The 14,422-nt window shown below is 45.6% G+C and overlaps 1 protein-coding gene across 13 annotated transcripts in view; it reads right to left on the reverse strand.

The window, feature by feature from the left end:
* The window catches only part of PPP2R5C (protein phosphatase 2 regulatory subunit B'gamma), a 133,000-nt gene that overhangs the window by 49,818 nt on the left and 68,760 nt on the right, over nucleotides 1-14,422 (reverse strand). For 10 of the 13 annotated variants that reach the window (XM_082387452.1, XM_082387444.1, XM_082387450.1 and 7 more), the window contains one exon: nucleotides 2,766-2,965. The exons of 2 other annotated variants lie outside the window; for them this stretch is intronic. In XM_082387452.1, the coding sequence (XP_082243578.1) occupies nucleotides 2,766-2,965 (200 nt within the window). Of the gene's footprint in view, nucleotides 1-2,765; nucleotides 2,966-14,422 lie in introns of those variants that run through there. One more of the 13 variants, XM_082387445.1, reaches the window with a different exon arrangement.

Raw genomic sequence — 14,422 nt, forward strand, 5'->3', positions numbered from 1 at the left:
GTATAACATCTATAGAGCTTTGCATTCTTCACGGTAAGTGGGCATTAATGTCTTTAAAAATGCTACGACAGGGACTTTCCTGGTGGTCGAGTGGTTAAGACTCCACGTTTCCACTGCAGGGGGCACGGGTTCGATCCCTGGTTGGGGAGCCAAGATCCTGCATGCCGCATGATGCGGCTGAAAAAACCAAAACAAAATGAAACAAAAAACAACTGTGACAAAACAAAAATACACACACACACACACAGACACACACACCAGGCAATCCTTCAAGCAAGCTGGCCGAGTGCCACTTCAGTGGTAAGCACACCAGGGGCGTCCAAAGGGAACTACAAAGGGGCCCACATTTTTTCTACCTGCCCTGCTGGGTCCAGGCACGGCTTGGGGTGGAGGCCTTCTGTTGGCTGCTTGAAATCTGCACCCACTCGCTACTTCTGAGAGGGTCAGAAACCACTGCCAAGTACCATCCCCACCACACGCCTTCTCCTTCATTATATATCTGTCATCAATGCCCTCTGCCTTTATATAAAACAAAACAATAGCAAACAAAACACAAATCCTCTCTGCCCCGCACGGCTCATTCAAACTCGAGGTAAGGGAACAGCTGTGCTCTCGCCTGCCCTCGCTCCAGTCAGAGGACAGAATGAACTGTCTGTCCCCTGTTCTCTCAGTGACGCGGAAAAGCACCTCTTGCGCACATATCTTCATGGGACAGTGTAACTCATCTTGTACCAGATTTCTCTCTGCACCTGCTTCCCGCCTCGTGGGCAGTCCTGTAACTCTACCTCCTTCCCCCGTTTCACCTTCCTTCACTGCCTTACCTTAACCTAAAATGACACATTACTGGTCAGAGCCTTGGGAGGGCAGAAGCCTCGGTCACCACTCGACTTCCTCATCTGAAAAAGTGCTCACTGGATGCTCAGGAAGTGTCTGCTACGTGCTTTAGGGGCAAAACAAAGTGCCCAATACTCTGAAGATGGCTTGAATTTCCGGGTGGGGAACAAAGCTAAGACGGCAGGAGGAGAACCTGGCTATTAGGACATGGTTTTAACAGGGAGGCGAGAAGTAATGATTATTTAATCTAAAAAAAGTCTCAAGGGCTTCCGGTCTCCTGAGTGGTTCTGGTAACGCGCACCGCCTCTGTGAAAGGCACGGGAGAGCCTGATTCAAGCAGGCAGGCCTCTGACCCCAGCCCGCCAAGCCTCGCCTCACTGTGCTCCGCGGCCCCCTCCCTCCCGGCTTAAGAGCGGGACTCAGGGACGGCTGGCAGCCGAGCCTCCGCCGAAACCGAAAAACCTTCCACACGTGTCATTTAATACAGAATAAACTTACGTGTCTATAAATTTAATAGATGACATATTCGTACATGTAATTCAAAAAGAGAATGAATTTAATATATAATAAAGAAGCATTTAAAATCGACGGAGAAAGTGGAATGTTCAACACACAATGTAGGGACTAATGATTTTTCAATCATTTTAGAAGACAAAGTTATATCCCTACCCTGAGCCATTAAAAAAAAAAAGTTCCAGGAGGATTACAAAATGTACTGTGAACAACAGAATTATGAAAGTGTTAGAAGAAAATATTAGAGATTTTTCTTTGTGATTTGGGGTTTGGGAGGCCTTCCAGAGTAATTGAGAGTTGAAACCGAGAGGAAAAAAAAGACATTCCGCAATTTTCCTTAGTCTGAATGGGTGAGGTTTTGGAGGATTTACTGCTCAGTGTATGCTTGTGACGGTTCTTCTGGTGGGGGTCTGGTGGAGGAACCCAAACGGCTCTCACAGCCCTAGGCTGACTACATGCTGGTAAATTCTGAACTGTAAGAGTTAACAATAATAAATTAATCAGGTTGATCTCAAGTTTGGATACAACAGATTGTGAATACAAAAAGAACACAACTTTCTTTTTCCAATGCAAACATACTAACATAAGAAAGAAACATATGTTAGGTCAACGAGTCTAGTCAATTTTGAAATATATAGCTTTGGGGAAAAAAATCAGAAACTTAAGGAGTTCAATGGAAATCAGGATTTAAAATTTTATGTTAAGCCACGAGGATTCCCTAGTAACTGGGGAGTACTATTTCAAAAGCAGACAAAACACCAACAATTCAAAAAAACTCAAGAGAAAACTGGAGTTCAGTGTCAAACCTAAGAGTTTTAGTAATGGTATCACATGAAATGTTTCCAGGCAGTAGTGACTGAGGTCACAATGGGACCTGCAAAGGACCTGGAGACAGGAGACTGAGATTTTGGGGCTGAATGAAACCAACGATGAGCTAACTGCAGGATGACAAGAGTTGGGTGCATCTCCGCCAATCAGGGTGGACTGTCCTGACACCAGCTATCTTAACTCCTCCCCATCATTAGAATTTTCCTGTACATGTATGGACAACATGCTTACTTCTAAGTTATGTATGGGCACTATTATATTAATGTTATATATCTTAAAAAAAAATTTAAAGAGGGTAAGACAGTAAGTACAAATGAAAGTTCTAACATTTCTACCCCACAGGGTAGTTGTGAGGATTAAATGAGTTAACACATGTAGCGCACTTTCGTCCCTAGAAGGTCCCTCACTGTAATCCAGGACATATTACAAAGATTTTCATTCTTCTAGGTACAAGTATAAATTTTTGAACAGGAGGATTTTTTCGTGTCAAGTGTCATGTTAGGCTCAAATGTCTTAGCACAGTCTAAGAATATCAGTGTCCTGTTTGTAACTCAGGTTTGGGACACGCTGGTTAAACCGTAATCACTTACCATATGGACTACTTCTGGGTAAATAGGCTCTGTGATCACATTCCGATTATGGGTGATATATTCTACCATTTCACTTAAAGCAGCTCGTTTTACTTCCTTCCACTTTAGGTCACTTAGTGGATCGGAAACAAAGTCAAAGAGGACACAACACTGACGTAACTTCTGGATAAAAAGCTTCTCTTGATCAGCAGGAGGAACATCTGAAAAGGAGAAAGCAAAGTACATTGACTGCAAAAATGCTTAACCCAGAATTACTGTGAAATACTTTTAAGCTTTCTACTATTTTCATTTCGAATTAATAGAGATTCAAGAAACAAGAGATGGGGTAGGGGTGAATAGAGGTTAAACATTGCTTAAAGAAAATGAAAGGAAAAAACCCAGCTAGTCGCTGCTCAGATCATATGCTTCGTATGATAAAGTTTCTATACTTTTTAACTCTCTGAAGCCACGTCCAGAGTACTGTTCAAAATAAATTCCTTCTAAATGCATTCATTCAACAAACATAACCTAGCACCGATGATCACATGCCGGCACTGTGCTGGGCAGTGGAACAAGAGGCAAAAACCACAGCCCCGGTGTGGGGTGAGGGGCACGGACACCCACACCGCGTGGCAGCTGCACACAGTAGGTACAGGCGAGGTAAGAAGAGGTCACAGGAAGGAGGCTCCCTCAGCTCTGCTGTTGCTCTGAACTTACAGGGGAAGGGCACGGCGGCTGCCCATCGGCCAGCTGGCGAACAGCAAGCGGCATCAGTGTGGAGCTTGCCCGAACGAGCTGTCACACACACGCTGTGAGGGTCTCCACCCTGGTGCCCCACACAAAGCACATCTCCTCCCTCAATGTGGGCTACGGTCAATGCACATTACACATGATGACAACAATGTAGAAAGAGCGCAAATAGTAATATTACTGAGGGAGCGCTTACCTGGGCCAGGTGCCATACTAAAAGCTTTATACATATTTACACAATGTAATCTTTACAATGACATAACAGGGACGAGATACAGGCATAGAGGGTCAGTGCAGGGCTGGAAAGTGATGGAGCTCTGTGTGACTTTCCAGAATTCTGGGAGGTTTGGAAAACTCCAATCTGCCAGTGTGAGCTTGACAGCTTTTGTCGGTGAAAATGAGATCAGTGGTGATATTAACGAATAGGATTTATAGACACATTGACTGAAATGTGTCCAAGATCTGCAAAATGGCTCCGAAGATCTGCATGACTCAGTGAACCAGTATTTTCCACGTGATCAATATATGGTGTTACAATATCAGTCAAGGGCAAAAGAGCCATTCAAAGGGCAAGAGAGTCCACTGTTTTTTGTTTTTAAATTAATTAATTAATTTATGGCTGTGTTTTGGGTCTTCGTTGCTGTGCGTGGGCTTTATCTAGTTGCAGTGAGCCGGGGCTACCCTTTGTTGTGGTGCGCGGGCTTCTCACTGCGGTGGCTTCTCTTGTTGCGGAGCACCGGCTCCAGGCACGCAGGCTTCAGTAGTTATGGCACGTGGGCTCAGCAGTTGTGGCTCGCGGGCTCTAGAGCGCAGGCTCAGCAATTGTGGCGCACAAGCTTAGCTGCTCCGTGGCATGTGGGATCTTCCTGGACCAGGGCTCGAACCCGTGTCCCCTGCATTGGCAGGCGTATTCTTAACTACTGCGCCACCAGGGAAGTCCCAGTCCACTGGGTTTTAATGTAATAAAGTGTACAGAGAGTTTATTAACATGGTTTCAGATTCCACATTGCAAATTCCTTCAAGAAACTTCTCATTTGTTAAGTTTTGGCGTAGTATCAAAGAAAATGTCCACAACTATCTGAAAAGCCTATTAAAATACTCCTTTTCCCAATCAGTGTCTTCCTACATTGTTTCAACCAAAACATGTGGCAACAGACTGAATGCAGAGGCACACAGGAGAGTCCAGCTCTCTCCTATTAAGCCAGACATTAAAAACATTTGCAAAAAGAGAAAATGATGCCACCCTCTCACTAAACTTGTCTTTGTTTTAGGAAATATGGCTATTTTCATAAAAGTGTGATATTTCTGTTAACATGTAATAGGTTTATTATTTTTAGTGAATTAATAAACACACATTTTTTCTGGTTTAATTTCTAGTGTGGTCAGTACTGGTAGCTAAATCCACATAAACAAAAGCTCTCTGGGTCCTACACAGTTTTTAGGAGCGCGAAGGGGTCCTGAGACCAAAGCTGCTGAGCGCCCTTCCCCACACCAGCCGGCACCCCGTGGGCGCCTGGGGGCGGGGCCTGGCGCCCCTGCTGCCACCCGCCTGTCTCCGCCTCAGAGCCCGCCCCGCCCACCCTGCTTTCCCTTCCTGCCCTAACCGCCCCCTCCTCTTTGGGGTTCTTGCTCAGGCCTCCCTCACTGCCTGGTCAGAGAGGACGTACTCCTGGGTTGTCTTTAAGCTCCTACTGCCTTGAACAGGCAGCTACCTTGCGGGGCACTTCTTCCCCATCTAGCTGCTTTCTGAGGGCAGGTCCCAGGTGGCTGTTTCCTGGTTCTCGGTACCCCTAACGCGCAGCGTGGAGCCCTGCGAACAGCAGGCACTCAGCACGGCCACCGGCCCATTTCCTGGGGCGCTCCCCTGGTTCCCACACTGCACGCAGAGGTCAGCAGTGCACAGCCGCTCCGAGGGGTGAGGATGTGCTGCCTGAAGGGTACTCAGGGGACCGTGGGGACCGAACTGTGATCCATAAACACTCTTGAGTCCAGGTGACTGGACTCACTTACATGAGTAACAGTCACTATAATGCTTGGGTCTCTGTACATGCAAATATCCAGCCCTTTTCAATGAAAAGCTCCGTGCCTGACTTCAGTCCTCACTCAATTCTACACCTCTGCTCACTCTCCACTTTGCCAGGATCACCTTAAATGAGTGCATTTTGTAGCCACAGCTTGTATACTCGGAACCTTCCGGCTTTCTCATGTTCTTGGTGGCGCAGAGAACTGAGAAGCCCACATTTACCCCTAAGAGCCACCTGATGATGACTCAGCTGTCCCCAAAACTCTAAAACAAACCTATTACAATAAGAAGGAAGAGCAGAGTAAAATCTTTTTCTTTTTTCATAAAATTTCTATCTAAAATTCTTCTAAAAAGCAAGGAAATCTCAACTTTCTGGAAATTGTCAATTCTCCCAGGGTTCCAGACAGCTAAGGTGTTACTGTACTGTTTTCGTTAATAGTTTATAAAAAAAAGTTTGCGAGCATGATCTCATGAAGTCTTTTATTTTTTAAAACCTCATTTGGCTACATTTACAACTGCACTGTTTAAAAAAAAGTATATTATACCAATCAAATTGAATATAGTTGCAAAAATATTGCATCCATAGCCCCTATCAAATATTTCCATATGATTTTTGAATGCAAGTTAATTTAGCTTCTTATCGGTCACCATATTTTAAAAATCTTTACTTTCTGCTGCGTTAACAGGACTGTACCACTGGGGGATAAAAATGAGTGGAGGTGGTAGAAGAATATGCTTTTTTACCTTTATGTATTCTGATTCTTTAACAGTATGAGTTATTTTTGTAATTAAAAAATAAGCTCTTTAAAAACTATTAAGTTAGTACTGCTAATCTTGAAAGAAGAAAAAAGGCACGACAGAATACAACCTGTACCTGACTTTACTGTTCTGATTATCATGTAATGTGAACCAGATGATAAAAACTAACTGGGACTGACACTGTTGGTATATTACACTTCAGTGTTTGGTATTCAAGAGTGCCTGACTCTTAGGTAATAAACCATGACCCTGGATTTGACCCAATTCTTACAATTACTCCTTTGAAGCAGAATAAAAAAAAGAATGGATTTTGAATTCTGCCCATGAGTGACACTGGCCTACTTTAATTTTAAACTGTATACGGACTAATAACACCAACATTCTTGTTTCAGGACATATTAATGAGCAGTCTTAAGCCCGAAAGAGAATACCAACTAAACAGCACAATATGAGACCGAATTCTGTAGCCTGTGGGCACGGTCAGGACCCCCGTGGCAGGGCTCTGTAACTAGAAAGGGGTGCGAAGAGGACAGCTGCCCGGGACAAGTCCCAGGACACCACCCAGAGGCCCAACACCGTGTTGAGTCCTCTGATCTAAGAGAAAGAGGAACACGAAAGAGGCGATCCCAGTTTTGGCTGGAGAACACTGTTAATGTTAATATATCCTTTTATTATTACTTTTCACGTTAAGAGCTGTAACATTCTTCTACACAAATAATATCACAAGTACCTTATGTATGTATAAATCTTTTCGCCCCCTCCCCCCTTCCCCAAACTATTTTCACTGATTTGTTAATGTGAACTTGGGCTACTTCCCAATTATTTCAGAGTCAATCCTTGATGATACCAGGAGGAAACCACGTAGACATACTCATGCAAAACCTGCAGGGGGCGAGAAGCATAGAAAAGACTTCAACCCATGGCACCTGAAGATGAGAATGTATCATTCTTCTAAAAACATACTTACTAAAGGGAAGCCTGTAATTAAGAAATGATGCAAAGGGACGTTTAACGAAGTTACCCAGAGTGGGGTGGCAGCCCCCATTTCTGGCTGTGTGAGTGTTCCTGGTCCCACGGCGGGGGAGGGCAGCGTTCTCACATCAGTGGCACGCCAGAGCACGCTATAAGGAGTGGACACCTTCCACTGACCCCTGACCTCCAAAGTGGAGGTGAGCCCTGGGGGCTACCCAAGGTGATGACAGTAGAACTTCTACTTATATTTTCTTCTGCAAAGAATAACAAAGTAAGATGTACTAGTATGTAATACAGGAATTGAGCACTGGAGGTGTGTGCTTGAGACTACTGCCAGGTAAGTGTGATCAAGGGTCTGGAGACCACTGCTGGGCAGCGAGGAGCCACCGCAGGCCTTCCCAAGTGACTCCGAAACGACTGAGCATGTCACAGCTGACTCCACAGGTGTCTTGAGCATTTGGGCACCTCAATTACTGAAGGGGCCGAGGGACGTGACAATAAATTTTAACCACCAAATTGTAGGATAGGACATGATAAGGCTGCATCACTAAACTGTCACTGTATGTGAAGAGGCATCACGTGAACTCTGTTTCTGAGTAGAAAAACTATTTAAAAAAAAAAAAAAAAAAGCCAAGCCCACTTCCACATGACATGTCTTGGTGGTGAGGAGAAACATTCCAAGATACAAAAAGGACCAACTTTCAGCAGGACAGTCACAGAAAGACAGGCCTTTCTAGCACGGAGACGATGGCTTTTCTCAAATGAACACAACCCCAATGAGACAAAAAGCCAGAGCTGCACAAACCACAGGCCCAGAGAACATCACTTGGAGAGATGCCCTCAGAGGCACGCCCGTGAGGGTGGGAACCACTGCGCGCTCACTCATGTACTCTTCTGCTAAGCAGCTAAGGCAGACTGACTCTCAGAGACCCCCGTGCGTCCACCGCTCCCCGCCCCCGCCCCCCCAGCACTCGTGTCACCTTCCTGACTGTATGGGGCCACGAGTCTACGAACATGTGCCTGTCCTGAGCCCGCAGACAAGAGACACCACACAAAACTGAAACCAGCGTGCAAACTCTCCAAAAGGAAAGAGCCAAACCTTCAGCTATGGGGTCCTCTTGTCTTTCCAATGTATTTATTCTTAGTACAAAGTGAGCAGGAATAAAGTTGAATCCAATTACTAACAACTTGGAGTAAATTTGGGATTCGTCATTAATACGCACTAATCCACTTAGTTCTATTTCCCATACGAGAACACGTAGCAGATGGCATGTTTCCCCCACCGAGAACAGTTCGGCGGTATTACTTTGTTTTTGAAAGTAAAATTCATGCACCATTTTTTTTAAAGGATTTGTTTTATTTATCTATTTATTTTGTTTTTGGCTGTGTTGGGTCTTTGTTTCTGTGCGAGGGCTTTCTATAGTTGCGGCAAGTGGGGGCCACTCTTCATCGCGATGCGCGGGCCTCTTACTATCGCGGCCTCTCTTGTTGCGGAGCACAGGCTCCAGATGCGCAGGCTCAGTAGTTGTGGCTCACGGGCCTAGTTGCTCCGCGGCATGTGGGATCTTCCCAGACCAGGGCTCGAACCCGTGTCCCCTGCATTGGCAGGCAGATTCTCAACCGCTGCGCCACCAGGGAAGCCCCATGCACCATTTTTGAAATGACCATTTTCCCACGGCCTCCTGCGTCTCCTCTGTCCTGGATCAAGTGTCTGCGGACACGAGAGCCCTTCTGCTGCACCATCGCTTCTCTGGGCACCAACACCACAGACTCTCAGAGCCTTACAACGGGCCTTACTATCTGTGAGACTAAGTTCCTTCCCCTTGCTCTGCTTCATGTCTTGACTATTCACGGCCCTTCAAATTTCCCCTATCAATATGGGGAGAACAGAAGTCTTTGCAATATTGAATCTTTCAATCCATGAACGTGGAATATTTCTCCAATTACTTTTTTCCTTAAGTGTCTTTCAATAAAATTTTACAATTTTCTCCTAAAAACGTAAATCTAAAAAATAAATCATTTTTTAGATTTATTCTTAGGTATTTATTAAGTTCTGATGTTACTGTGAATTGTACCTTTAAAAAGACTGAAGAATTTTCTAACTGCTGCTGTGATCTAGAAAAGAACAGATTTGGGGTATGACTTTTGTATCTAGCTACCTCGACTCTTATTAATTCTACTGGCGTATCTGCAACTCCCTTCGGTTTTCTGTGTATGCCACCCTCCCACTTGGAAATGCCCACACTGTTCCCTTCCCTGCCTGAGCAACGCGCTGCAAGGCAGCGGCGAGAGCGGCTCCCTCGGCTCCGTGCCGTCTCAGGGGGAAGCTCTTGCTAGCTCCCCACCCAGTTCGATGCTTGCGCCCAGACTCTCTAGATCACGCTTCCCAGATTAAGGAGCTGACCTGCAGGCTCAGTGCCACCCCAATCCACATCCAACAGAGACTTCCGTGAAGTGCTAAGTGACTTCTAAAAGGTATTATGTGGAAAAGCAAAGGGTCAACACCAACCGAGACCCTTGGAGAAGAACGGCAAAGTGGGGGGACTTGCTGTTGCAGAAATCTAGACTCACCGGGGAAGCTTCATGGATGACAATGGCCCAGCCCTGTACTGCCACAGAGAACAGAGCCCAGAACAGGCCTGTACAGACGTGGATAACTGATTTAGGACAGACTGGATTACAGAACAGTGACGAAAGATCAGTCTTTGAAAATATGGCGCTGGGACAGAAAGGAAGGAAGGAAGGAGAAAGAAAGGAAGAAGAAATTGGACCACATTATATGCAAAAATAAAAAATAAGTTCCTGGAGGGTTAGGACTTCAATCTGAAAGACAAAACTCTAATGCTTTTAGAAAATAATACAAAAGAATATCTCATAGAGAGAAAGAAGTAGAGGACTTCTTAAGACCTAAGAACTGTAATCATTACAAGACTGATATATTGAACTATATAAAATCAAATATTTTTCTTCATCGAGACACCACAAAGAATGAACAGACAAGCCACAGAGTGGGGGAACTATTTGAATACATATAGCCAATGAATTAACGTCCAGAATATGTAAGCATTTCCAATAAATCAGTAAGAAATATTCAGAGTACCAACAGAAAAGTAGGCAAACATCTTAACCAAGCACTTCATGAATATACCCCAAAGCCTAATCACTCGTGAAAGGCTGTCACTCATTAATGGCTAGGGGAATGCAAATTAAAACCACAATGAGAGGGATGTCCCTGGTGGCGCAGTGGTTAAGAATCCGCCTGCCAATGCAGGGGACACGGTTTGATCCCTGGCCAGGAAGATCCCACATGCCGCGGAGCAACTAAGCCCGTGCGCCACAACTACTGAGCCTGCGCTCTAGAGCCCACGTGCCACAACTACTGAAGCCCGCGCGCCTAGAGCCCATGCTCTGCAACAAGAGAAGCCACCGCAATGAGAAGCCCGCGCACCACAACGAAGAGTAGTCCCCGCTCGCTGCAACTAGAGAAAGCCTGCGCGCAGCAACGAAGACCCAACACAGCCAAAAATAAAAAAAATAAAATAAATTAAAAAAAAAACAAACCCACAATGAGATATCACAAGACACCCAAAAGAGTGGCAAATAGTCTGAGGAAACCAAGTGCTGGGAGGAGCTGTGTTGGGCTGGAGGTCTCACACTGCTGTCCAGGGCTGCAGGGTCCGGCGTCATCAAGGACAGAGGCAGACAAATGTGCCCGGGAGCTGGGAATGCACTCCTGGGCACATAACCCAACGGAATTCAGACACACGTGCACCACAACATGTGTAAAAGAACGTTCACAGCAGCCCTAAGAGCTTGAACTAGAAACAACCCAAGCGTCCACCAGTAGCAGACATTATATAATATTCCAAAGCTGTGGAGATGAATGAAATACAGCTACACACGACACAGACGCACCTTACAAAATACTGTTGAGTGAAAGAGGCAAGGTAAAAAAGACTTATTCAGTACGATTCCATTCACACAGAGTCTAGAAACAGGCATCCCTAAAACCTACACAGGACCTTCCGGGAGCTGTAGGGGTGCCTGGCAGGGGTGCTGGTTACAGGAATACTCGCTTTGTCATTATTCATTACACTTTTTAGTTGTTAGTACGCGCTGTGAGTTACATTACAAATTAAAAAGGCCCCAGGGTCCGTGCCTACGGCAAAAGCCCCTCAAGAACACCTAAGAACACACAGTGAGACGTGAGCCTCCGTCCTCCACAGCCACCCTCTGCCTCTGACTCTCCTCCCAAAAGGCAAGCGCGGCAGCCGGCGCCTGGGTCTCCCAGAGCCGCCCAGCACGCACACTCCAGGCACAGGTATACATGGTGTGTCCTCCACGACAGCTTCAGGGGAAGAGACACCGACAACCTCCAAACTAACCTCGATCGACTTGGGACACGGACACACACACACACACACACACACACACACGCACTGACAACCTCCAAACTAACCGCGATCGACTTGGGACACACACATACACACACACACACACACACACGCACTGACAACCTCCAAACTAACCGCGATCGACTTGGGACACACACACACACACACACACACACACACACACACGCACTGACAACCTCCAAACTAACCGCGATCGACTTGGGACACGGACACACACGATCCCAGCACATTTCCTAACGTCCCTCTATGCAGCATTTGTGTGGAAGAATTTAAGCTCTGGATATCTTTTTTTTTAATTGAAAACATTTCCCAATCCAGATGAAATCTAAGTGATCTCTAATTTTTCTAATTATATAAAGTTTCTCCCTCTTCCTCACTTTCTCTCAGAGAAAAGATCAGCAATTATGACTCCAGATGTATAATATAAAAATTGTGGTATGACTTATCAGATCTAAAGCATCTGGTATGAAGCAGAGCAGAGTAGGCACCAGCCTTGAACACGTGGAGCCTGTATCGTAAGGAATTAATTTAAAAATTTATCCAACATACACATGCCAGGCACTGTACCAGGCATGACAACACAGAGATAAATTTAAACATGATACTTGATCTAAAAGAAAATAACAACTAAAACATATGAGAAGTGCGCTGACGTGTGACACGTGATGGGCCCTGGGGGCGGGGGGCAGGGTGCAGGTGCAGGAAAGGGTTTCCTGGGGTGCACTTGAGCTTGGCCTTGCAGGGAGGGCAGGAGCCACATCAGTTCAGGGAGGCTGAGGCTCACTGTGGAGGGACCAGGGCCACGCTCAGCTGGAAAGACTTTATCTACAGGTGCCCACATCTCAAATCGGAGGGCCTTCAAGTTACAGGGCAAATTCTCCTGGAAAACCAATTTTCCTCAAAAAGACAGAGCCTTAAATGAGAATAACAGATTACATTTTACAAACCCTAAATTAATCACACTGGATCTTTAGTCAAACATTTTTCATAGAGGAGGAACTCTGTCTTGTTCATTACTTTGTCCTCAGTATCTAGAATTGGCCAAGCACATAGTGGGACCTCAAATATTTGCTCAAGATAAAAAAGGCGATCTGAAAGAAGGAAATTCAGGTAATTTAACAGCAGTATCATAACTTAAACCATATTTATATTAAAATAATGACACATGTATCAGTAGAATGCAAAGTCCATATAAACTTAGGACAAAATCAAGTTCTTCCAAGAAACCTGGATGCCTGTGACAGGCGTTTCAGCACTCTGGACTCTCAGAGGTTTGCATTTTGATAGAATAATCTGAGAAGTACTGTGAGTAGATAGCTTTGATCACAGAGGGTTTTTAAGCAGATGAGTGACACAACCTGACCTGGGAAAAAGATCTCTTCAGAAGTGACACGGGGGACTGAAATGAGGATGACGGAAGCAGGAAGACCTACTTCAAAGGAGAAGGCAACAGTCTGGGAACCAATTTCTCAGCCTTCTCACGAGGCAGTCATGACACCAAGCACGGTGCCTCAGGGTGCTGGCCTAGCAGGGATCATTTTTGGTAACAATTATCTCTTGCTCCATAAATCCAAACTTGTACAACTTGAAAGCATGATAAACATACTGAACGAAACACTCACTTCATGTAGATGATGTGATGAAACTAATTCTACCCTGACCCTTGGCGCCTACATAATTTCAGAATTGAGTGAATCGTGAGCTCAAACAGCTCCTAACTCGGTTGATGACGTTCAAAAGTACAGTAATTCTCTCTCACTGTCACAACGCCAAGCTATCACAGTCCAACCATTCTAATGTTCACACTTTCTACGTTAACCTCCCACAGATCAAGTTCCTCTTTCCCTTGCTGTTTTCTCTTTCTTTCTTGGTGGTCCTTAAAACAAGGTCTGACCTACAATCAACAGTGTCTTAGATCTGATGGGACTTCACCACACATACTGAGCCTCTGGTCAGGTTTCTCGATGGATGTTATTCCATTCAAATACAGCCCACGTGCTCCCCCGCTTCACGCTCTGTACTACCTGACGCAAGGAGCTAGTAACCAGCTGGTAATGCAAAGGGGCCAGAGCGTTCGTCTGGCTAAGAGTGTCGAGCACTGTCTACCTGCTGTTCGGAGAGAAATAACCAAGAGCAGCAAGCCCTCCCTCCCTCCTGCCCTCGCTTGCCCTGGAGCCGCCCTTCTCCAGTCCTTACGGGTGGCGTTCCAATGCGCGGGCAAAACGGAAGCACCGCCTGCTCTATTAATCTGGACGTAAATCTGGCGACGCAATACTGCCCAGCAGCTTCTACATAGCCACTTTCACTTTAAACAAGTTTTGTTGGTGACAACCATAGCTCGAAATCCATCATGAACGTTCCCTTTGCAAATCCCAATTCTGTAGTTTATCAGCTTTGTTGCACTCATTCACTAAGCTTACATCCTCCCTCCCTCAGGAAAAGACCTACTACCCCCAGGCCGAGTTTGGGGTGGAAGTCTACCCAGGACAAGCCGATCTCGTGTAAATCCCACAGCCAACTGGTTTCCCCACAAACCTGGGCACTCCTCCCTCCAGCCTCTGAGACCTTCCCTCCCTTCTGGTTTTCCTGCCATTCTTCAGCCTGCCTTTATCTGCACACAGAGAAAGCGGTAATATTCACTATCCTCGCGACTTTCCACCACTGACCCCCAGCCCACCATCCCTTTTTACACTGTGAAACTACAGCGTAAATCTATAAGGCAGATAGTTTCATTTCAGAAAGCGGTGTCTGAAGCCAAG

Source organism: Balaenoptera borealis, assembly GCF_965194805.1.
Source record: "Balaenoptera borealis genome assembly, chromosome: 3".
Classification (NCBI taxonomy): domain Eukaryota; kingdom Metazoa; phylum Chordata; class Mammalia; order Artiodactyla; family Balaenopteridae; genus Balaenoptera; species Balaenoptera borealis.